We start from the raw sequence: 12,508 nt of genomic DNA on the forward strand, positions 1-12,508 counted from the left end.
ATAAGTGGCTGGGGTTTTGTCTACGTAAATAGACAGCATGGTTTCTAAGTGATATTGAGAAACAAGCAGCTATGTGGCATCCATCCATTTATCTGCTATCTCCCTGTATCCATCCATTCCTTCATCTATCCTTCATCTTCCATCATCTTCATCTATCCATCCATTTATCCACTATCTCCCTGTATCCATCCATTCCTTCATCTATCCTTCATCTTCCATCTTCATCTATCCATCCATTTATCCGCTGTCTCCCTGTATCCATCCATTCATTCATCTATCCTTCATCATCTCCATCCATCATCTGTCATCACCATCTATTGTGTGTCATATATATCCATCCATCCATCATCCTTCCCCATTCATCTTCTCACTCACTTCCTTGCTCCCTCATTCACTCATAACAATATAAAATCTGCTGTGAATTCTATTTGATTTGAAATATGGGAAGAAAATTTCAGAGTCTTCAGCAAGAAGTAGCTACATGTTGTATGAGTAATTTGTTAATTAGATCAGTTCTAGACAATTTATATTAGTCATTAGTTAAAAATTTTAAAAAGTTTTGGAGAATGTTTTTTATTGTAGTTAGCAAAAATAGGTATGTCTGGGACTGGAGAAATGGTTCAGCAGTTAAAAGCACTTGCAACTCTTGCAGAGAGGACCCAGGTTCCATTCGCAGCACCCACATGGCAGCTAGCAAGAGCCTGTAACTCCAGTTCCTGATGCCCTCTTCTGGCTTCCAAGCGTACATACAGGCAAAACACGCCTTCAGAAAAAATAAAAAGAAATAAGTAAAAAACAACAAAAAACAACACACAGAAAATGTGTCTCATCTATGTTCTCTCAAAAGGAATTATCACTGTTCTAAAATACAAAATATATAGTTATGATTTTGCGGGTTTTATTTTTAGCTTTTCTATGGATCTATTAAAATGTTAGAACTGACTGCTGTTCAAAAAATACAAACAATGAAAACCTTCTGGAAGTGAGTCCAAGTGTCTACATTTATGTGATTATATTACATTACACACACAAACACACACACATACTATATATATGTATACACACATACATGTGTATATATATACATATACATACATACATATATGTATGTATACACACATACATGTGTGTATATACATACATACATACATACATACATACATACATATATATATATATATATATGTATATGTATATACACATACATAGTTTTAGTAAGAGCTCCCTAACTGGAAGTGCTGACCATCCAGTGTGGGAGCAACACTCTGCTGCTTGGCTTCTCCACAGAGTAACAGCCCAGCTGGGGGGTGGGCACTGGAAAAAGTTCCCTGTCTATTTTTAAGCCTGTGCTCCTGTTTGGAGGGAGGGAACAGGAAAGCCACTAACTGTCCCTTAACCCACCCTTTTTACTCCTGTCCTGGCCTGTGGTGACTGTCAGGCGGCTCCACACTGACATGTAATTTGAGCAGGTTGTGCTATTCCTGTACAACAGGGTCGGTTCCTCCAGCCAGTCACTTTGTGGTTAGGGGAAGGCACTCTGGAAATATTTCCAGACTTCTCTGAAGAACTTCGCCAAGTTACTGAACCAGATTCAGATAAATAGCTATTTTCAAACATATCTTCTACTTTCTTTAATTTTATTATTTTTATTTTATGTGCCTTGCTGTTTTGGCTGTGTGTATGTGTGTGTAGAGTGTTGGATCTCCTGGAACTGGAGTTAAAGTTACAGACAATTGTGAGCTGCCATGTGGCTGCTGGAAATTGAACGGAGTCCTCTGGAAGAGCAGCCAGTGCTCTTAACTGCTGAGCCATCTCTCCAGCCTGTCTTCTTTCTAACCTGCATTTTGTAGGATAATATCTTATGGACTCTTTGATGATAGTTCCTCTCACTCCCACTTTTCTCCCTGTTTTTGAGAGCAGGTCTCACTGTGTAGACCAGGCTGGCCCCAGACCCACCTGCTTCTGCCTCCCAAGTGCTGGTATTAAAGGAATGTGCAACCATGCCTGGCTTTCACAGTGCTGGAAGGTACTGTGCAGGGTATCAGGGAGAGAAAAAACCAAACCAAAACAAAACACCAGCTGTGAACCCTAGTTTGAGAGTTACAGTAGGTATTTCCAGGCTCAGTTCATGTCTAAAATGTTGTATAGAATTCATTATTATATTTTTATTATTTCTTACATTACATAGCATCAGCACAGGGTGTAGAAAAGGTTTTACTTGAATACTCAAACATCAGACTGGAAATTTATCGCAGTGTCTTTAAATATTAAAGGGTAGAACTTGGCATCTTGTGTATTAAAATTTATTTACTGGCTTTTCCTTTATAGGTTGCTATTCAAAAAAGTAAGTTGTCCGATAGTCAGGAAAAAGCCATGAACTTGAAAAAGGACTTGGCCGAGATGCAGGAGTGGATGGCTCAGGCTGAAGAGGAGTACCTGGAGAGGGACTTCCAGTACAAATCTCCTGAAGAACTGGAGAGTGCCTTAGAGGAAATGAAGGTGAGACCCTCCACAGTGCCCAGGGCCTGTTTATGCTAATCAGTCTGTCAGTCCCTCCTCTTTATGCTAATCAGTCTGTCAGTCCATCACCTATGGCACTGCACAGAGCCACATAGACTAGTCTGCTCTTACAGTAGGACTTGAATTTTGAAAGAAAGATGAGTGGAAGAGCAGCTTTGGTGATTTTAGTTGAGAAAAGAGGCTAACACCAGTCCGCTGGTTCGAGTCTACCTCAGAGTTGATGCCCTGAGGTCCTTGCTGACAGTCATGTAGGTTATATATAGCCTTGGGGAGCTACAGAGGATTGCAGAGTCTCCCAGAAAGACTGTGCAGAGAAACGGTGCTTTTTCTTTTTTGTCATAGTAAGCACGTATAATATAAATTAACCATTTTAGCATTTTCTCAATGTGTATTTTGTGGTGTTAATTATAGTCACAGTGGCTGTTCCCCGGAAGAGTAATTTTTGGTAAGGAGCAAAGGAGACTTCACGTTAGTTGGAGGTCATCCTGTTTTGACTGCGTTTAGTTCCAGTCAGTATTGGGGGCACACAGGCACCCCAGAATGTCCTAGAAGCAGGTAGCAGGGCTGCTGTCAGCATTGGGGGCACACGAGAACCCCAGAATATCTTTAGAGCAGGAAGCAGGTGTTATAGAGTAAGTGTTGGGGGTACACAGGAACCCCAAAACATCTTTAGAGTAGGAGGCAGGGATATACAAAGAAGATAAGGTGAAGATAAGTTGGAGTCGCAGGCTAGGGTTCTAGAAACTTCTATTCCTGTGTTGGTAGCTGCTCTTATATAATGAAATAACTGGGCCTCAGTCCCACATTGCCTCCACTATTCTTCACACATGAGGACATGAGTCTCTCTTTTTCTAAAATACCAAGTGACATGGTATATGGCTCCTGCACTGTTAACTTGCTTAACTTGCCCAATAGTATATCTAAGGCAAAATTTTCTGTGCAGATAATTTTTAAATAGAGATTTTATGTGATGTTCATGCACATAATCTATAAGTCAGCACACATGAAAAGAGGCTTACTTAAGCTGTGGAAAGCACTGAAATATTTTTTTGTTTGTAGCTCTTTTTGAATTTTTTTTTTTTAAGTCATTACAGTTGAGAGCTGAGAAAGATGAGATTAAAATCTTGGATTGGGCAGCACTCTATTTATTTTTATTCTTCAAAACAGCCATTAGGAATTTAAAAGCGACTACACTTAATTACTTTCCCCTCACCCCGGGGGAGCTGAAATCCATTAAGCAGTAAAGAAAGCTACTAGGGAAAGTGGGAGGCTGTTGCAGGTGGATTTTCTTGCATATGAGATTAAGCACCTTGAATGCAGAGAGGAAGCCAGGAGGCAGCTATTTCTAGACCAGCTTGTCCAGTGGAACTTTATCATCTTTGCTGTGCTGTTCGTTATGGGAAGGATGGATGTACCTATGTTCTAGGAGGATAAAATGGTTTTTACAAGGATTTGTGGGACATTTTAATGGATGCCTCTGCCACAGTATCCTGCCATTTTTGAGGGTGTTTATTTACTTCAGTTTACTAGGTTCAGACCTCTAGTAGTCAGTTAAAATGGGTTCATTTAGATCCTTACCCTGCACCCAAAATTGGAAAATATTTCTTGTCAGTAAACACTGTTTAAGATAACTTGGCTGTGAATGCTGGTATTACCAAATGAAAATGTTTTGGGCCCTGGGCATGCACACAGGAAACTAGAAAAGTGAGATTTTTATTTTTAGCATTTTTCTTACAGAAAAACTCAGGCTCTATTGTTCTCTAAATAATGTTCTACTCAGGCAGATAGAATAATTTGGTTGTTTTAATTTTGCATTAGTTATTTTGAGAGAGAACAATATTTTAAGTTGCCGCTTTCTTGGGACAGAGGGCGAAAGAGGAGGTGTTGCAGAAGGAGGTGAGGGTGAAGATTCTGAAGGACAGCATCAAGCTGCTGGCCACCAAGGTGCCCTCTGGTGGCCATGAGTTGACATCGGAGTTCAATATGGTGCTGGAGAGCTACCAACTTCTCTGTAATAGAATTCGAGGGAAGTGCCACACATTAGAGGTATGAGAAATTCCGTGCCCCCCCCCCCTGCCCCCCCCCCCCCGCCCCTCCTGCCTCCCTCCCCCCGGGGATATAGTCCTGAGATCCAGGCTCTGTCATGTAATGAGCATTTCCTCATGTAATGAGCATTTCCATTATTTTGTCAAAAATTGGTTATCAAAGTAATTTTTATGGACTATGGACTAGGTATATAAAAACAAGATTTTCTCCTTCTTCTTCTTCTTCTTCTTCTTCTTCTCCTTCCCCTTCCCCTTCCCCTTCTCCTTCCCCTTCCTTCTCCTCCTCCTCCTCCTCCTCCTCCTCCTTCTTTAAAGGAGATCAAGATCTGTTTCCATTTCTTTCTTGGAAAGTTTGTTTGCAGTAATTTATTCCCTTCTTCAGGCTTTGTTATTTTTATGTGTTCACCAGTGTTCACAGGTTATGAAAGGGCCACAGAGTCTGTTTTAATCCTCAAATTCCCGACCATTTTATAAGAATCTAGCCTGGTTTCCTTTACCTGGTTAACTACACAGATAGGAATTGTAATTTTTATTTTGAGTAGTGTCTAAAGTTTACTGGTGGGAAAAAGAACTTAAATATGTTGGTTTTTCATTGCATTTTAGGTAAATATCTCCCCCATTAGATGGAAGATATGGATTGTTCTATAGGGTGATTTTAATGACGTGGTCTCTCATGTTCATGAGAGCTTTTAAAAAGATATCTGGTTGAAAGATTTAAGAAACATTTTAAGTTACTACAATTTAAATGAAACACACCCTGAAACTAGTGATTATATTGTGGTGAATTCTGCAGGCGTGATAATGGCAGTGGGAGAATTTAAACTAAGTTTACTCATTGCTTGGTCCTTACCTGTCACCTGGCTTATTGACTGATTGTTTTTGAGGCAGGGTCTTCCCAGGTAGCCCTGGCAGGCCTGGGATTCACTGTGTTGATCAGGCCGACCTTATACTGGTGGTGATCATCCAACTTCTGCCACCCCAGGGCTGGGATTATAGCTATGCGGTCCCCTACCCAGCTCTCAATCTATTTTGTGTTGAGATACATATGCAAATTGAGACCAATTAGTAAGAAAGGTACTTGATTAGGGATGAGCCTGCATCCTGGGTATGATTCTCTGTCACCTGTCCCTTCCTGTAAGACCTGAGCACATTTTTCTGTCTGCTTTTTGCGGAGGAATGGGGGATGGAAGACTAGAAACCTCCTTCCTGTGCTCTGAGCCCAAAGTCAGCAGATGATGGAAGAGGCCTCATGTCTGAGTTGTGAGTCTTTTTGTTCGGTTAAGAGTGGTATTTCTTTCTTTCTTTCTTTCTTTCTTTCTTTCCTTTTTTTCTTTTATAATGTGTAGCCCAGGCTGGCCTCGAACTCGTGATCCTCCTGCCTCCACCTCCTTCAGCAAATCCTATCAGCGTGCACCACCACAACTGGCAAGAGTGGTCTTTCTTTCTTTCTTTCTTTCTTTCTTTCTTTCTTTCTTTCTTTCTTTCTTCCTTCCTTCCTTCCTTCCTTCCTTCCTTCCTTCCTTCCTTTCTTTCTTTCTTTCTTTTAAAGATTTATTTATTTATTATATACACAGTATATATGTATGTGTGCCTGCAGGCCAGAAGAGGGCATCAGATCTCATTACAGATGGTTATTAGACACCATGTGGTTGCTGGGAATTGAACTCAGGACAAGAGTGGTATTTTTAAAGGGTGAAAAGACATAAATACACCCCAAAGATGAATCTGTGATAGACCCTAGATGTCAGCCCCTAATGTCCAAAATCCCTTCTCTCTGCCTCTGTAGATATATCTGCTGACCCCCATTCTGGGAAGCAGAGCTGATATGGGGTATGGGTGGGACTGTGTCCATAAATCTAAAGAGGACAGATTAGAATTCTGTGCTGAATGGGGGGTCAAGTAGCCAGGGTACTGCTGGAGAGCTCACCCTGGTTGTGAAGACAAGGGAGAGCTGGCAGGCTGACCAACCTTGCAACTACCCAGGCCCAGAACCAGGGTTATGTGTTGGCCCACCCCAACATCTGTGATCTGCTGAAGCATGGGGGTGGGGATGAGGATGAGGGGTTGGTCCTGTAGACTCAGGGCTGCAGGATCTCCACAAAGCAGGGCAGTAGTGGGGTGTCCATGAAGAGTCCCAGTGAGGGCCCAGAGTCAATGGATTGATAGAGACCAGGGGCCTCAAACCAGACCAATGATTCTTTGCGATGAACACCTGCATGTAAAAACGTATGGATAAAGGGGTTTACTGTGTGACTCACTGTGTCACACTGCAGTTTCCATGATGAGATTTTCCCTTTCTTCCTTTTTTTTCTCTTAAATTTTATTTTTTATTTTTTATTTTTTTTTGGGGGGGTGATGGATGGGATCTGGAGGCATGATGTGAACGACATAAAGAATAAATATAAAGAAAGTTAAAGAATGCTGTGCCAAGTTCTCATCTAAAGTCAGGTAAGTCCCTCTCATGTGGAGCCAGGGGATAGGAGGTTCTAAATGCCTGCTCTCCCAGCCTCCCCTCCTATCTCAGGTCTCTGAGTAGTGAGGGCACAGAACCACCTGCCTCCTCCTGTTTTGGCAACATGGGGTCACCTTATTTCTCTGGTGTATCCTTATTAACTTGGAAAGAAGTCCAGAAGGCTACAGAGATATCTGCTGCCATCATTTGTCTTGGAATTGAGTATATCCCAGGAGACTTAAGTTTTTATAAAAAAATACCATGAGTGATTTTTAACCTTTTGTTTTTTTAGTATTCATCTATCTATCTATCTATCTATCTATCTATCTATCATCTATTTATTTATTGGGTGGTACTACTAGATACTAGGTCTTTGGCTGTCAGGCAAACACTGTAACCACTGAACTAGTCTCTAGCTCTTGCCTTCTCTTTAAAATAAAGCATTTTTCTTCAGTTTTTCTCCTCTTGTTAATTATACAGGTTTGTTTTTGACCTTTAACTAGGTCCTTGGAATTTATTTTAATGTTTCCCCTCTTCCCTCCATCTCAATTGCTCTAGTTTATTGACAAATTCAGTTTTGTTCCATTTATTTGATGTTCCAGCATCATCGGTTTCTGAGCTCCTGCGTGTTCCTCACACTGACATGGAGTTCTTATTGATTGAAGGGATGACATGTGCTATGGCTTCTCGTTCAGTGTTCATTTCCCCTTCTCATTCTTTAGGAGGTCTGGTCTTGTTGGGTTGAACTGCTTCACTATTTGGATCTGGAAACCACTTGGCTGAACACTTTGGAGGAGCACGTGAGGAGCACAGAGGCCCTTCCCGAGAGGATGGATGCCGTTCATGAAGCTCTGGAGGTTGGCTCCTGATGTCTGAGCTGCAGTTATTATCAGTGTGATGAGGACAGATGTGCTGTCTCTCTATCTGTCTGTCTGTCTGTCTGTCTGCCTGCCTGCCTGTCTGCCTACCTACATCTATCTGTCTATGTATCTGTCTGTCTCCATCCATCTCTCTCTCTCTCTCTTTCTCTCTCTCTCTCTCTCTCTCTCTCTCTCTCTCTCTCTCTCCATCCTGTCTGTCTACCTACCTACCTACCTACCTACCTACCTACCTATCTATGTATCTATCTACATCCTGTCTGTCTGTCTATCTATATCCATTCTATGTACGTGTGTATGTGTGTGTGTATGTATGTATGTATGTATGTGTGCATACCATAGGATGTGTGTGGAGGTCAGAGAACAACTTTCAAAAGTTGTTTTTTCCATCCACTACATAGATCCCAGGGATTTAACTCAAACTCAGGCTGTTAGGCTTGGTGACAATCTTTTTTTTTTTTTTAAACACACTGAGCCATCTCCTTTATCCCTGGGGACTCTTTTTATAATCAGCTTTGTAAGGAAGGGGTTCATTCTGTTTTGTTTCTTTGCAGTTATGAATAAGGCACGAACCATGGTTAAGGTGGCTTCTAGTTCACTATCTTCAGATATTAAAGGTGAAAGTAGGCTGATATATGCATTTTTTGAACCACCATGTAGATGCTGGGAATTGAACTCAGGATCTTTGGAAGAGCAGCCTTAAATTCTGAGCCATCTCTCCAGCCTGATGACATGTGCATTTTTGAAGGCAGGGCTAGATGGGAGCTAGATGGCAGGGCCGGGCTTCAGATCCCTGGGGCCAAGAAATGTCCCACAGGCTTCCTTATTCTGCAGTTTCCAGCCCATGAATGCACATGATACTGTGGTAACTGCTTCTGAAATGAATTACAGTGTAACCAGGGAGGTTTGCTTAGGAAAAAGAGGGGGAGCATGAATAGACTTGTGCAGAAGCGGCAGGGCAATGTGGAGATCCAATGAACAACTGAATGGGAAGGCAGAGACATTCCAGGGGACCTACATTCCTGAAGATGGATGCGCTGCAGGAGGAGAATTGTCAGAGATGGAGAGGGTGGAAGCCAATGGACAGCCATTAAACAAACCACAAAGAAGCTTTCCGCATAGGAGAGTAAATATCCAGTCAAGAAATCTGGAGAATGGAGAAAAGTAAAAGGAAGCTCCGTGATAAACACTTTTCAACATTTTGTGTATCTCTCCTTTTTTATCCTTATTACTTTCATACATGTATACTGCAGGGTTAAAGGGCTCATAGGCCTAACAGCTTTGGAAACAGTTTGGAACCTTAGTTTGCTCCTCTCTCTTTTTAAATTGACTTGTATGCAGACAAATCAAACTTCCTATGTTTCTATTTTCCCATCTGCAGAATAGGAGTAATATTTAGCCCATAAGGTTAACTGGATTTATTTCTATAAAACTGTGTACGTAGAAATACTTAGTGTATTTCTGTATCATGTGGTAGGAAAATGAATCTCCAATTTCACTAATGTAGTTAACACTTGGGATAATTTTATTTGTATAGTATAGTTTTGTATCACACACTGGGAATCTCTCATAAAATTAATAATTATTGAAATTATTTTATGGGATTATATTATCTCTTATGTTCCTGGAGGTTTTGCTTTTAGTTTTATGATTTTGTTAATGCTATGGTAGATAATTTTGTGAATTAGTTATTTCCTCAATTTTTGCTGTTATTTCTTAGGTAGATTTCTAGAAAGTGGAATTGGTACTTGTCTTACTATGGCATTTTGCAGATCTTGGTACATTTAGACTTAGTAATTGTATTATTACTTTTTTGTTTTGTTTTGTTTTTTTTCTGCCCCTGCTGCAGTCTCTGGAATCTGTTTTGCGCCACCCAGCAGATAATCGCACCCAGATTCGGGAACTTGGGCAGACTCTGATTGATGGTGGGATCCTGGATGATATAATCAGTGAGAAGCTGGAGGCTTTTAACAGCCGCTATGAAGAGCTGAGTCGCTTGGTGAGAACCAGACATGCGCAGTGTGGTTAGGTAGTTAGTGCGCAAGCTGACGCGCTCGGAGCTTCCATGCTGGTTACCCCTTGGTAATGTCTAAATTGGTCCCCGTTAGTTAAGACTTTGGTGTGGTGGGCATTAAAGGAGGCAGCGAATATTAATGGCTGCCTGAGGGCTTTGAAGTAAGGATGGAAGAATAGACTTAATATTAGTAGGTCAGACACAACTTGATGATTAACAAACACCCAAATTGCCAGGCCTGGCATGGTAGTATGGCATGACTTTAATCCTAGCACTAAAGAGACAGAGGCAAGCGTATCTCTGAGCTTGAGGCCAACCTGGTCTGCGTAGGGACTCCTAGGCCATCTGAGGCTGTATAATAAGACATTGTCTCAACAAAACCAAAGCAAACCAAAGCAGACCAAATCTTGTCAGTGGATGTAGCCCAGTGGGAAAGCATTTGCATGTACAAGTCCCAGGAAATTCCCAATACTCACCCACCCCTGTATTTATTATTTCTATTTGTGAACTATGTGATTTTCTGTAAGGATCACATTACAGTTATATTTAAAAATAATGGGGGGTTGGAGAGATGGCTCAGAGGTTAAGAGCATTGACTGCTCTTCCAGAGATCCCGGGTTGAATTCTCAGCAACCACATGGTGGCTCACAACCAACTATAATGAGATCTGATGCCCTTGGTATACATGCAGATAGAACACTATACATAATAAATAAATAAATCTAAAAAAAGAATAGTAACTCCTATATCTATATTCTAGGAACTACTAGGACCACCAGAATTTATTAACTATTATGAAAGTAACATCACTTGACTCATATCCAGGTTGTATCTCAACATGCATGCTCATATCAGTGATAAGAGAAGTGGCATTGTTCTTTTGTAAGAAAGCTGAGTAGATAATTAGATAGCTCTAATAGATTACTAAATAACAACTGTTAAGATTTATACTATAGATAGCACTGAGCTTAATCCAAAGATGTGAGGCAATTAGAATTTGTTCTCAATTTTAGAAAAAAAATAGGTATTATTCTCTTGATAGACATCCTTACTACATCTTATTATTATTGTTATTTTTTGGCTAGGCATTAGTCTTTAAATTGTCTTATATCTCTAATAAATAAAAGATTTTAAAGTAAATTATAAATCTTACTTAATTTCAAACATTTTATGTATGTGAATGTCTGCATATACATATGTGCACTGTATGTGTGTCTGGTGTTCATGGAGTCCAGAAGAGGGTGTCAGATCTACTACAGTTGGAGTTACAGATAGATGTGAGCCACCAAGTCCGAGGGGGGACCAAAACCCTGGTTCTCTACAAGGGCAACAAGAACTCTTAACCATTGAGCTGATCTCCTAAAAGGACATTTTTATTCTCTGTTTTATATGTCCCACGGGAGATCTTTCCATATTTGTGTTTTGTCATATATATTAACAGAAAGAAGAAAAAATGAGAGATTAAGCTGCTGTGTCCATGAGGCCCTGGAAGAACTTTCATACTCTTATTATTGATAACTATTATTTATTTATAAGGAAAGCTCCAGTCTTGAACCAGTACTTTATTATAATCTTCATGGCCAGAAAGCACATTCAGCTATTTATATTTGTGCTGAGCAGTTACAAAGGAAATGTCTTTTCTCTGCAGGCGGAGAGCAAACAGATTTCTCTGGAGAAGCAACTCCAGGTCCTCCGTGAAACTGACCACATGCTTCAGGTGCTGAAGGAGAGCCTGGGGGAGCTGGACAAACAGCTCACCACGTACCTGACGGACAGGATTGATGCCTTCCAACTGCCGCAAGAAGCTCAGGTATTGCCTCGAAGTCCAGAGCCTCTGTGTTCTGAGAAAGAGCCCATGTTAGCCAGCTCCTCAGCTACCAGAGCCAGGAGAATGATGAACATTTTTGATGGGACAACCTCTGGGTTTGGACTGTTCTCATTCTCTGTGTGGGAATTTCACACATCTTTTCTTTAACGTTTTGTTGTTGTATGTGGATGGGTGTTTTGCCTATGTGTGCATATGTGCACTGTGTTCATGCCTAGTGCCTGTGGATTCTAGAGGAGGGCATTGAATGCCCTGGCACTGGAGTTAGACTGTTGTAAACCACTGTGTAGGTGCAGGGAAATGAACCTATTGAATGAATCCTTTGGAAGAACAGCTGGTGCCCTTAACAGCTGAGCCGTCTCTCCAGCTCCTCTCCCCCTTTTTCTACATTACAAATGGCCTATTATTATTATTATTATTTAGCTATAGAGTTTAGACAGTATATTCTCTATAAATCAGATGTGAACATCCAAAATGACATGCAAAGACACACAATAGTTTATCGCACCAAAGTCTATGTTATTGTCATATATCCCACAAGCTTATTACAGTGTATCAAATACAGGATTATGTATCTTATGACTCAATAAAACTTCTGTGTTATTTTTTCTTTATGTGCTTTGTTGTTGTATAAAGACAGGATATCATTCTGTAGCTCATGCTTGCCTGGAACTTAATATGTAGCCGAGACCAACTTTAAACTCACAGCAATCCCCCTGCTTCAGCCTCCAGAGTGCTAGGATTGCGAGGATGAACCACTATCCCAGGCTTCTG

General features: G+C 40.8%; 1 protein-coding gene across 4 annotated transcripts in view; it reads left to right on the forward strand.

The window, feature by feature from the left end:
- Positions 1-12,508, forward strand: part of Utrn (utrophin) — a 495,948-nt gene that overhangs the window by 178,590 nt on the left and 304,850 nt on the right. For all 4 annotated transcript variants that reach the window (XM_036169031.1, XM_036169034.1, XM_036169032.1 and 1 more), the window contains 5 exons: positions 2,329-2,499; positions 4,387-4,566; positions 7,740-7,874; positions 9,745-9,894; positions 11,558-11,719. In XM_036169031.1, the coding sequence (XP_036024924.1) occupies positions 2,329-2,499; positions 4,387-4,566; positions 7,740-7,874; positions 9,745-9,894; positions 11,558-11,719 (798 nt within the window). The remainder of the gene's footprint in view (positions 1-2,328; positions 2,500-4,386; positions 4,567-7,739; positions 7,875-9,744; positions 9,895-11,557; positions 11,720-12,508) is intronic.

This window comes from Onychomys torridus, chromosome 19 (assembly GCF_903995425.1).
Source record: "Onychomys torridus chromosome 19, mOncTor1.1, whole genome shotgun sequence".
NCBI lineage: Eukaryota > Metazoa > Chordata > Mammalia > Rodentia > Cricetidae > Onychomys > Onychomys torridus.